We start from the raw sequence: 12,897 nt of genomic DNA on the forward strand, positions 1-12,897 counted from the left end.
TAATAAGACTGGGTGGATATGTGCAACAAAGTTAATTCATATGACATTCATGAAAACGGCATTTTTTAAATATAACAGACGTGAATCCACTGTTGAATGAAAGAAGCCTCAGTAAGTTTCTAACGTTAGAACCCGTATTGTGCTGACAAGCCCTGTGAGATTGTGTCAGAGTGACAGCCACTAAAATCCCCGTATCTTTACTTCCAATGACGTAATGAAAAGAATCCCAAACATTATGTTTTTAGGCTGTTTTGTAGTCGATACGTAGTCACAGAAAGGGTGGATGCGAGAAGCTGTGAACAGTGATAAGAGTAGAAGTTACTGTAAATATTACACACAGGCTTCCTGTGATCAGTGTCTTGTCTCTGATTTTATTTTCAAGGTGTTCTTTACTACAAGCTCAAGTCATCATAGCAAGAGTGTTTTAAAAAAATTCCTCTTTCAAATATTTGAAAATTATGTAATTTAATCTCAGACAGCCAAATTATCTAATGCATGTTTGTCGTGTTTTTATTTATTCTCTAGGAATTACTGAAGCGTGACAGCGTGACAATATTTTGTTCCTCGTGCCATCAGGCAATACAACTCTCTGGCAGGGCATCTTACAAGTAATTTTTTTTAATTTTACCCACTGATTTTCCAATTATTTACCTTTTTTTATCAATCTTTTTATTTTGTGATATTTCTATTTGTAATGCATGTGTGTGTTTATGTGTTTTTTTTAAGAGGCCCTTTTTAAAAAATTTCCTCAGGGATTATTAAATACCCTTCTATTCTATTCTATTTCATATTTTATCATCCTATTGTATTACTGTTTTACCTGTCAATTGGGAGTTTAGCATTTTTGCCCCTGTAAATATCTGTCAGTTGAAAGTATTTGTACTTGTATTCCATAGATCTTTTTTTTTTTTTTTTTTTTTTTTTTTTTTTTACTTGTCCTGTCCAACAGCTAGGCAGGCAGATGAGAGCTGAGGGCCTCTTGTGTTGGACATATTTTACTTTAACAAGAGGGGTTATTAATCTTCAGACAAACCAAAGGTATGACTGAATAAACCCCTTTTGTAATTGAGGCCAAACTTTATTCATTTCAATCATGTTTGAAAATCTTTGGTGTTGGACCGGACGGAAAAGGAAAGGAGGGAAGAAGAGGGAGGGATGTCAGGGGGGGGGGGGGGGGTGATAGTGAGAGGGGGGGTAAGACCATGAAGCAGCATAGAGCAGACAGGTTTGGTTGTTTATCATTACGGTACGGTTCAAATGTAGCACAAAAAGGGCGGGGCCTGTTCACACACACTCAAATATTATCAACACACCTGCTACCTGCAAAAAATGTTCACATGTCAACATGTACACAAAACAGATAGTGTTCACAAACGCATACTTATGCCTTTAAACCAACTAGTGTGAAATCTTTCATTCATTCATTCATGCAAACTATTAGTGCAAAGGTGAGCTAACACCTGTGCTCAGGTGAGTGTTTATGTTCTTCTAAAATGGATGGTGGAATGTGATCTATTCCATAGATCTTGTACCTGAAGATGGCAGACAACAACTGTGCAGACACCCACTTGGCCTTCTTTAGTGACGCTGTGAACGTTTATGGCTTTCCTGAGGTATTCATGTTATTCATAAAGAAATATTTTATTCACATATCAGGCAGGATAAGTACTTGGTTATTTGTACAAAAAAACTTTTTTTAGACTCCTCTGAAAACAAAGGCAACTCTAAAACTCTTTCCCCTCATGAATAACATTTTACCCCACCTTAACAGTCTCTCTCACCTCAATTTTTTCCCCAGTGATACATGTAACCCACTCCTGCAATTTATTGCACTCTGAGCAAATTCTACTCGTTGGCAACGTACATAAGAACATTACATTTTAAATTGATGTGTAATAATTACAAATGCATGTATTGGCGATGCATTTGTAATTATGTGTTTGAGACAGGATTTTCATGATATTGTCAGGGTGAGAGGATATCACGGAGGAGAACATGCGGGCATAGCCGAGTTAATGCTCACAGTACGTAGAACTGACACAAACGGCTTCATTACAGGAAAAGTGTACACACAATCAACGGTGAGTTGAACCTAGTTTTAGATGCTTTAATATATACATAAAAGTGAATGATGTATTAAAAATAAATCTGACAATATAATATTTCTTTTTGCTTTTTTCCAAATACAGGATTGAGCCCCTCTGGTGTGATGTCTTCATGAGTGTTACTGGTTTATATTACAACATCCTGCACTCTCCTGAGGACCAAGACTTGCTCAATATCAGTCACATCACGTATTCTGCAGCCATTACATTTTCCTACCACGCATTCAGGCCAGTTTGGATGTCTTTAGTGACGCGTGGGACAGCCATCCAATCAGGACGGAGCAAAGCATGACACCAAATCAGCTGTGGCAGTTGGGCTTGACCCAGAACCCTGTTTCTGATCCCCGGGTAAATGCTTTATTTAATCTCACTGTACTGGACAACTGATTTGTGTGCAGTTTGACTAAAGTGGAAAGTATCAAGAAAAGTATCATGAAATCATAATGACTACAGTGAATTTTCATCGAAAATGAATGAAAAGGATTATTGTTGTGTGGTGCAAACAATTTCCCTAAATTGTTTGTTTGTAGGAAGAATAGCACATCTCCAAGTTCAAAATGCATCACAACGCATGGCATTATGAGCTATCAGATGTACTAATGTCACTACTTTGTTAAGGTTCACTTGTTTGCAAATTATAAACAGTTATGGAGATATGAGGTCTGCCTGCCAGCAACAATATAAATAATTATTAGTCGGTCACTGTGCCTACATAATCTAAAACATAAAAAAACAGCGCTATTCATAAACGGTATCTTTTTTTTTGTCAGGGTATGCTGGTTCCAGAGATTGAATGGGAGGAGAGTGGATCCATGGCTGAACCTCATCCTGGGATCAATGTCCCGGTATGGGACAGTCCCCTTTTGGGTCCACAAATGTTGGAACTGCAAGACGACATCAACCCATTGTTTAATTCAGTCCGTTTGGGAGTGGACCTACATCTTTACTGTCATGTTTGTTTAGAACTTAATTTAGGCGACATAATTACTTACAGAAGAAGAGAGACTGAGGGGAGCAAGACAAAGTTCAAATCAATACTGCTGTATTGTTCAAGGGACTTCATTGTATGTAAGGATGTTATGAAAATTAGTCCCAGTTTAAATAAAATTCAAATCAGTAGAGATCCCCTGCATCTGCTTAAATTTTGATGTTTTAATCTGTCCATGTTTTCACTGAATTTTACTCTGCAATAAAGGGTGAATGTGTGCACTTTGTTGTTCTATGACCATCTTTTGTTGTGTAGTATTTAACCAGTTATAAAACCCAGAGAGATGAGGATCTTTTTTGCAAGGGTGACCTGGCCAAGATGTTAGAAGCAGAAATATGGTTACAATATAAAATCAATGACATTTGAGTTCTTAAAAAAAGTAAAATTAAGGTCCAGCAAGGTGACTTCGGGCTTAGCAGGGGAGATGTGTTGGGTATCTGTGATTGACAGTGAGATGAGCCTTAGGTAATGTAGTCCCACTGCGTGGTACGGAGCAGAGTGATGCCAGTTTCTCCACAAAACCTTCTGTGGAAGTTGAAGATTTTTCTCCTCCACCTTCATATGATCAAAACCGAAGGGAACCGTGTCAGAGTGTTGAAATGACGCTAGCATGAAAGCTAAGGGAAGGATAACGTAAACAATCCCGAGTGAAACATTCATTGTAAATCTCATGACCAGTACAGAGTTCGATGGATTCAATGTCAATTGCATTCAACCAATGTTGTCTTGCTTCCAGGTCCACTGAAAAGTTGCACAAGCCAGTAATTTTTGACAACCGAAGGCAATAAACCGACAAGCCATGCTAAGGCTAACACGCTAATGACTAATACAGAATCAAATATGGGCGGGGCTTTTGCCACCCGCAGAAAGCGTAGAGAAAGTGTAAGGGGCCATTCGATTGGCTAAAAGCGAACCCGCCTGCTTTGCCGATGGGTTTGATTGACAGATTCACTAGCCAATGGTGACATTAGTTGACCTGCTCCGTCAGATGAGTCTCAATATTCACCGTAGAAAAATCTCTCACACACACACGGGGAGATTCACAAACGAGAACGGGATTTTGAATGCACATTCTGCAATTCGAATGATCTGTGAGTTCACATCACATGTGTACCTAAAAATCATGTTTGTGAAGCACTTACTGTGCATTTCTGATACATTTATTGTGAATTTCTAAAATGTTTTTGTGAAAAACAGTGTGCACATTTGTGAGAAACACTTATTGTGCATTTGTAAAACATTTAGTGTGCATTTGTGAAACACAATGTGTGTGTTTGTGAAACACAGGGTGTGTATTTCCGAATTTATTTTTCACGTTTGCATAAAATGACATTTGTGAATCGGAGCGTGTGCATTTGTAAAACAGGTTGTGTGCATTTCTGATTATTGAGACTGAATTAACTCCATAAGAAACATGCTGTTTGAAAAACCTTGTAGTGGTGACGTACATTCTACAGTCGGCCAGCCACAGGTTTCCTGCTCCGCTCCATTCTGATGCATTCATTTGTAGACAATTAGATCCATGAGCATCTTTGTTTTCTTCATCTGAGCTGGAATCTGGAATTGTCAGCTCTGCAGGAAAATACATTTCATTGATAGAGAGTGAAACTTTATTGCAAACTCTACAGGAAAGTCCTGAACAATTGTGCAAAAAAAAGCTTGTGTGCAGATGTACAGCTTGATTTTGTTAACTCGAGCCACAATGCTGCAATGCGACACTGTGGCTCCAAATTTCCTAAGAGAAGCGATGTTTGTTGAAGGATCTACTTTTTCCAGCAAACTGCCATGAAGACTTGCCCCAGCTGTCACAGCGTTTTGTGCTGCACTGTGCCGCTTCCTGCACTTAACACACCAGACACACCAAAGTCAGATATTCACAGTGAAAACATCTGGATCGAGAGCACAGTTCTGCAGCACCCCTGTCTGCTGCTACAATCAGCTGAGCTTGAAGGTCCATGAAATAGATTTGGGAGCAAGTAATGTTCTGTTGTTCTAAGTACTGTTAGATTTTTGTTTCCTACTGTCAGATGTTTCATTTTTAGCAAAAGGCAGTTTGACGTCTCCTAAATTGTGTATTTAATGCGTGAACTCCTGCAGAACTGCAGCCAGCATGAAGAAGACGTGCACGAAGCTCGGCTGTTGTACTCATAAGTGAAGATTTTGCTCCAGTTCTTTAAACTTTCAGGTTAGAGAAACATTTCTTCTAAAAAGAAAGAGTAGGTCTGCATCTGCTGCAGGTATACAGCTGACGAAATTTGATAATAAGCAAACCCGAGACGCGGGCAGGGTCTGCAGAATAGTTTTAGAAGAAAAAGAAATTCTAAAAGCATCTTTGAGGAGTTTTGGCAAAGAGCACCAAAGAGCAAAGACCACCAAAAATAACATTTTATGGACATTTTAAAAATAAACTTTGCACTATTTCTTTAACCCTTGTGATATCCTTTGACCCCACCCTTACATTGACGTGTTCTCCCTACCATGACAAAGGTGGATAAAGGTGGAAAGATTTCATGTAATCCATGGACACCAGTGAAGATCACAAATCATTGAAGAAAAAAGGTTCAGAGCACTGTCTAGTGGGTCTAGATGACCCAACTCCCAATGGTAAAGTGCCTATGATAGCACAAGGGTTAAAGGAGTAAAACTGAGTCTTGCGAATGTTAATTATGAATTAAAGGTATAAACATAATCAAGTTATTGATTTATGTTCCTATGATGGAACTAGTTCCAGCTGTCTCTAAAGATGCTAATCAAGTCAAATTCAATCAAGTCATACCATTATGTCTATGAAGACTCTCATTCATCCAGGCTCATTCCGTCATAGTAGTAGGTTTAGGGGCTGTCATTTGGACTCTAAACAATACCATCCATGACAATACCATCCAGTTTCACATCTGACTCCTCCCCCATGAGCACATATAAACCAGCTCTTTTACCAGCTAATTCAGAATTGACAAAGCCTTTTGGATAAGAGGTGAAATGTCTTCTAACTTTAAAAACCAAGTCCAGATGACAACCCCTAAAACCACTACTATGAAGTTATACTATTATAAAATCCTTTCAAAATAAAATGAACTAATAATTGAATTCTATTGGAAGATACCATTTAGATCGAGACATGGTAGGTTTATTTTACTACAAGGTAAAAACAGTGGACAACACACATGTGATGTCATCAAGAACACGTCGTCCATCATTTCAGTCCAATGTGTGGACAGACTTTGAATAAAGTCATGTGACCATCCAGTGTCTAGAATGTTCTAAGAATGTTCCCTTTGGATTCTTTGGATGTGGAAAAACAACAGTGGTGAACTTTAGGAAACTAACATGTGAATGGATTTGACATTCATTCTAGTTTCCTTGTTTGTTTGGACACAGATTTCATTTATACTTGATGATCTGGAAGAAATCCAAGAATCTGGACTACTTCACTGTTCAGTAGCAGGAATTTCTGTCTGAGTCTCACTACTGGAAGTTTTGGATAAAGATGATCTGGATCCATTTGGGTCAGAGAATCAGATCATTAAAAATGAACAAATATCCACTATAAATTGTATGGTTGTTAAAATGAATCTTAACACTCCTATTCTAAAAATAATGAAACAATAGGCCTATTGTGAAGAATAAACTGACTGAAAGGATGAAGAGTCTGGGTGCAGCCTGCCTTTGCCTGATGAGGAAAGCATGCATGCAGAAATTTACTGTTAATGACACTACTACGGTTTGTGACCAGATCAGCTACACTTGAAGGATACAGCAGTCATCAACTTCTTGCTGCAGTTTTTCATTCCTGGAGCTTATCAAAAAAAGATTCTTTCTTTTGAATTCTTTAACAGCCTCTATGCTCAACATGGGTTGACCTGTACAGGTACTGCAGGCTTTTGGGTGGTCGGAGCCCATAGAGGGAGCACAGGTGTGTCTTACAGTTCACTTGAGAATTATACGGTTACCTTTAGACGTCATGAAAATGGAACGTGCCATTGTTGAGTGTGTGGTATCGTGAAGATAATGTAAGTTACAGGCACTTTTGACATATGTGTGATGCTGTCGTAGTGTCCTTACACCACACTCTAGTCTTTTGTGTGTCATTAGGTGCGAGTACTGCCACATAAACTACACTCTGTCTAATTTCCTTGTAGTTGATTTCAACTTCAGTTTGTAATAAAGCACATCACAAAAAAGACATCCAGTTGAGTGATGGTTACATCCAGATCATTAATCCAGTTTGAATCCAATCAGTCCAAACATCCCAGATCTTCTTAGTAGGCTTAGTGCTTCTGCATCACTGTGGCTTTGATGGTGGAGGGGCTTTTTGTTTTGGGACGTCTCGTCCAGTGGTCCAGTGATTCCAGTGACTCCCTCATCTGCAGAGTGTTGATGCTGGGAGGTAAATGAAAGCTGCAGGCCTGAGGTCCTGCTGAACATCTGTCACTCATCACCCTTGTTTCTCTCTTTCTGCAGGGCGGCTCCATCCAGAACATCGAGTCTCAGCGCTGTTTGGAGATGGTCCAGAGCAGACAGTCAGAGTTCACCTTCCAGCTGGCCATTCAGGACTGCACTGGTCAGAGATGGACCATCACAAACATCCTGACTGTCCTGCCACAGTGAACTTTCTCAAGAAACGGAAAAGGAGATGTCGATGACGATGGACCTATTCTTAGCTCAAATCTGCCTGTAAAATGGGAGCTTCAGACCCACCATCAGTGAGTTAATGAGCATTTTATGCCACTGACCTAAGAGAGGAGCCGCAGATGGAGCCGACACTCCTAAATTTCCTCAGCTGCAATCAAAATGAGGAATGTGACGAGCTCCTGTGAAATCACAGGAGCAGGCTGCTTCCTGCAGAACGCACCTCTGATGGATCCTGCCGTTTCCGTCAGGTTCTGAGCTCCTGCAGTCTCATCCATAATCACCATCATAAACTCAGCATGCATGGTGATTCAGATGCCAGGCAAACGGCTGAGCTCATTACACAAATCCAATGATGAAGGCAGGTTATGTCTCGGGCCAAGGAGCTGCCCGCTTCCACAGCGTTACACAGAGGAGACAGACAGACAGGCTTGATTTAAAGAGACACCGTCAGAAACTTTGTGCTTCACAAGCTCCAGCTGGTGCTTTTGAATAAACTGCATCTGAAAGAAAGGCGGCCAGACCAGCAGGCGCCAAACGTGCACGTGGAGACGGAGCGGATGATCCATCCAGCAAAGCAGATTTTAAAACCCCCGTTATCTGCTCTGACACCTGGGTAATGCTGTTAAGAGGATGAAGAACACCTAATTTCACTGAAAGAGCAACAGCTTGCAAAAACCTGCAGCCACAGCCAGCTTTGAGTTTGGCCGGGGGCTGATGACAGGAGTTCCCCACAGGAACCAGGCTGCTAAATGTTCTGGACCTTTAAAGACATCACTACACAGGCAGACCAGGAGCTCAAACTTCCAGAAATAGTACCTGCCTTCAATCTGAGACATGCTGTTCATATATGTTCATGAACACCCTGAAGAAGGCAGTGGATTCTGCTCAGTTCATGTTTAAGTTTAAGCTGCTCTGAATGTCACAGTTTTACGGAGCCTGGGATCTGACATGGGTAAAATAAAGAAAGAAAGCGTTCCCACAGAATAATATTTCGTTCCCATGGAATAAGTAATGCGTGGGAACGGAATAATACTCTGATAGTCATCAAACCCTTAACCCTTGTGCTACCTTAGATGACCCCACCCTTCCATTGGTGTGTTCTCCTACCATGACAAAGGTGGATAAAGGTGGAAAGATTTCATGTAATCCATGGACACCAGTGAAGATCACAAATCATTGAAGAAAAAAGGTTCAGAGCACTGTCTGGTGGGTCTAGATGACCCAACTCCCAAAGTTAAAGTGCCTAGAATAGCACAAGGGTCACAATCAGCATCAACGCTGCAATGAAAATCTGCCAATGGGGTAAGAATTCATGGCGGATTTCTTAGAGGCCTGTTTTTGCAGTCAAGCCTCTGAGCTGCAGCTGTTGGCAACAGAGTTCAAATGAAAGAGAAACACTGGAATGTGTGGGATCTGAACTACCTTTTGCCATCTGAAGGACTTCCATTTTGCTCCACGAGCTTCTTCCTCACAGTCCAAACATTTGCCTGATGGTTTCCTCTCAACCTGGTCCCAGAAAGGAACAATAACCAGTTTAGTTTCTGACAGAAAGTGGGAGAAAAGTTTGCAGCCAGAAGCTGAACTGTTACTGTCGCATTTCAAACGTTAGAACTGATCTTTCACTTGACAGAAACTCCAGGATGATTCAAGGGTCAGGTTCTCTGCGGCAGTGCAGAAAGGGTTCACAACTTTACAGTCCAGCTTTACTCCAGTCCACACTGCTGCTAACGCAGTAAAACTAAAGGAAAAAGGAAACCTGCAAAAACTCAGTGGTACCTGTGTGGTTAACCTCCTAATTAAATGAACCTTTAGGTCTTTTGTTCTGTCCTGCTGTGAGAAAATACACAGGACTGACGCAGAAATGTTTCCAATTTATAGAAAAAATTGACTTTATTGGTTAAATGCTATAAAACATTCAACCAATTGTTTTCCTGTTTCTCTTACTTTATAGTATCTTCCGGCATTTTTGTTTTGCTGCGTAACTCCATCTAAAATTGTTCATCTATTTTAACCATTCAACTATTAAAATATTTAGTTCTTGCAGCTTTTTCCAGTTCTGACTTTTGGTCCTTCAAATCCTTGAACTTTTCAAGATATTCCAGGATTTTTGCCTCCATTGAAATACATGGGGAATCCTTGGTGCCAAAGCTCGCTGGTTCGATACCTGGGGCCTGCATTTTTCACATATATTTTTTGTTTTGTGCTGTTTTCACTTTATTTATGTTCAACTTTGAGCATGTCTTTATTTATTTATTTGTTTATTGGCAGTTATTACCCTTTAAGTTTCATTTTCATTCAGCAATTTAGCATTCAACCCTGAATTTTCAGCTTTTCTTGTTTAAAATCACTTTTCGCAAAATCAAGTTAGCAAGTAGTTTTTTTATTTATTTTGTGTTAAACTTTCTGGTTTCTTGATTCCCTCCAGATTTGTGTTTTCTCATCAGTTTAAGTATATTTTTCTAACGTTCTCAGAACTGTTGGAGGCATCTCAATGACTTTTCTGAGAGATTTGGTTTAGAAACCTTTTTACACTGCCATGGCATGGGAGTGAAACACTAACTCAGTGACAAAGGGACTAACCCACATGCAGAAGCCCAGCTCTCTGCGACGTGACCCACAGACGAGCTGCAAAGGAATCAAGCATTCTGACCTGATCTGGGTCACAAAACCACTAAATACAGACTGGGCCAGTTCAGTTGATTACCTCTTGTTAGGAACTGAGAAAAAAGTTGTGCTAATCTTTCACAGAAGCCCACACATCTCTTTTTTCCTTACGCTTCCTCCCTGACAGCTGTAGTGGTTTTTCGAAAGTGGGAGCTTTCATCCTAAAAATCTGAAAAAATAGAAAAACAGGCAGAAAAGCACAACATTTGAGAAAAATGGATGGTAAGATTATATTGATAGGACAAAAGCAATAACAAAAAGTTCATTTAAATGACCAAAAGCCAGACTGAGGTTTTCTCAGATCCTCAGGCAGCAGAAACGCTTTTCCCTCTCTTCATCCCTGCATTGTGCTTCCTCGTTATAGCCGTGTGACTCCCATCTGGAGTGAACTAAAGCTACTGTGGGTGGAACAACACCATTAAGCACTTAAAGAAAAACCTGGACGCATGTGAAGGCCTCTCCAGGAGAATCATCTTTTCTGCTGCAGACATGAACGCAAGCGTTCCTTTGATCATCACAGCGCTTTCACACAAATAAACCTTGAACAAAGCGCTCTGCATTAAAAGCTTAACGTGATAAAAACAGTTTAATAAAAAGGTGAATGAAAACATAAAAATCCTGAAGGTAAAAAGCATGTTGGACCAAATGCCGCCTATGAGTCGAGTTTTTAGATTGAGAACGACTGCGAGCCACAGAAACCCGTCGACCCTGAAAACAAAAGCTTCATCTCAGTCATGTGGGGATGTTTGCTTTCTACAAACAAACTTTCAGCTAGACATGGAGGATTGTGGCTTCACATTCCGACTCCACAAGAAAACATCAGATCTGACAAATAAATGTGTCTGTTTTCAGGGACTTGCTTTGGCGTGGTTAACTATTCAGTCATTCATTCACTCATGTTGTAGAAAACGTGCTTGTCTTCAGTCGGCTGCATCTCTCAGGCCTGTCTTTGAAATGTCACTGTTTCTGTGCAGCAGTCAGTTTAACTGGAGAACGTTATAGACGTGCTTCAATCTCGCTCTTTGAAACCAGTCTCCAGGCTGCTTCCATTTTTATCTGCAGTAGGAAAAGATGAGCCTCCTCTTTTTGGGTCTGGACTCCTTTTATAACCATTAAATCTGCCCGCAGTCTCACGCGTTTGTTTGTTCCTGTTTGTAAGCTGCAAGAGCAGGAATGAGAGGACTTCTAATCCAGAGAAAACAATAAAATTATGAGCTCATTGCAGATGACAAGCCGCTGTGCTGGTTATAGAAGTGTGGTCAGAAAAATGTCAGTGATTACTGCTGGAGTGTATGTGACAATGATTCTTTTTCAAACTCCGGAGAAAGGACGAGTTTTTAGAACAATTCTGTTTGTCTGAAAGTCTGAACACAGGTGTGATGTCCCAGTGATTTTGGTGAGGTCAGTATGGCTCAGATTTTTGGTAAAATACATGAAGTATGCTCAAAAAGCTCAAATATGTTTATAATCACTTTTCTGAACCAAAAAATATGAAGCATTTCAGGTTTTTTCTCCAATTTCCAGCATAATTCCTCACGAGACGCTTAGGGGAGGTAGACGGACATGTTTCCAGCTCATGATGCTCAGCACACAGAAAGCAGCTCCTTGCTTCCTCCCCTCTCAGCTCTCCTCCACAAGTCTGAAGCTCTGGAGTTTAATTTGTGAGTAAATTCCTCAGATGTGATGGAACAGTGTCAGATTTCAGGGCAGAGTCATTCAGAAAGTGATTTGCCGTCTTGTCACCCGTCCCTGCCTGCGGATGTCTTACCTGTGCAGGTGTGAGAGAGCTGTGTTGTTGGTTGTTTTTGCTGATTGTACACTGGTCTCTGTTATCTTCTTCACATTTTCAGCCCTCCAAAGGTTACACCCTATCATGAAGCTTTAAGCTTGCTGAATCAATCCCTCACATGTTCCATCCAGCCGTCAGCAAACTGCATGAATCCTTCAAACACTCACACGGTTGAATGATTCATCCTAGTCAAGTGGGATTGTTCATTTCCAGTTACTCAGCGGTGTAACTTGTGGAGGACTGGAGCTGTGCCCTGTTTCTTCTGCCAGCTACTGTGTAGCAACTCGAACCAAACCTTGGCGTTTACCTCTACTTCTTTTTGTGGCTCAGGCTTGTAGATCCTGAAACTTTGAAGAGTTTCTCAATTTTTGGGAAGTTACTTTATCATGTGAAGAAAATGTCCAAGCTATTTTGTTAGTATACTTGAACTCCATATTTATAATCAATGGAAATAAAATCTAAAGATGTCAAAACCAGGTTTGTGATATTTTCTTTTAGTGATTCTGACATGTTGTTGTGTTCATAGAACTTTTATCCCTTGTGCTATCTTAGATGACCCCCCACCCTTACATTGACGTGTTCTTCCTACCATGACAAAGGTGGATAAAGGTGGAAAGATTTCATGTAATCCATGGACACCAGTGAAGATCACAAATCATTGAAGAAAAAAGGTTCAGAGCACTGTCTAGTGGGTCTAGATGACCCAACTCCCAACATTA

General features: G+C 40.4%; 1 protein-coding gene across 2 annotated transcripts in view; it reads left to right on the top strand.

The window, feature by feature from the left end:
* LOC101163132 (polypeptide N-acetylgalactosaminyltransferase 18) overlaps positions 1 to 9,821 on the top strand; it is a 262,834-nt gene extending 253,013 nt beyond the window's left edge. For both annotated transcript variants that reach the window (XM_023955408.1, XM_023955406.1), the window contains exon 11: positions 7,555 to 9,821. In XM_023955408.1, coding sequence (XP_023811176.1) covers positions 7,555 to 7,701 — 147 coding nt within the window. In that variant the 3' untranslated portion in view covers positions 7,702 to 9,821. The remainder of the gene's footprint in view (positions 1 to 7,554) is intronic.
* The last annotated feature ends 3,076 nt before the right edge of the window (positions 9,822 to 12,897 follow it).

Source organism: Oryzias latipes, chromosome 6, assembly GCF_002234675.1.
Source record: "Oryzias latipes chromosome 6, ASM223467v1".
Classification (NCBI taxonomy): Eukaryota; Metazoa; Chordata; class Actinopteri; order Beloniformes; family Adrianichthyidae; genus Oryzias; species Oryzias latipes.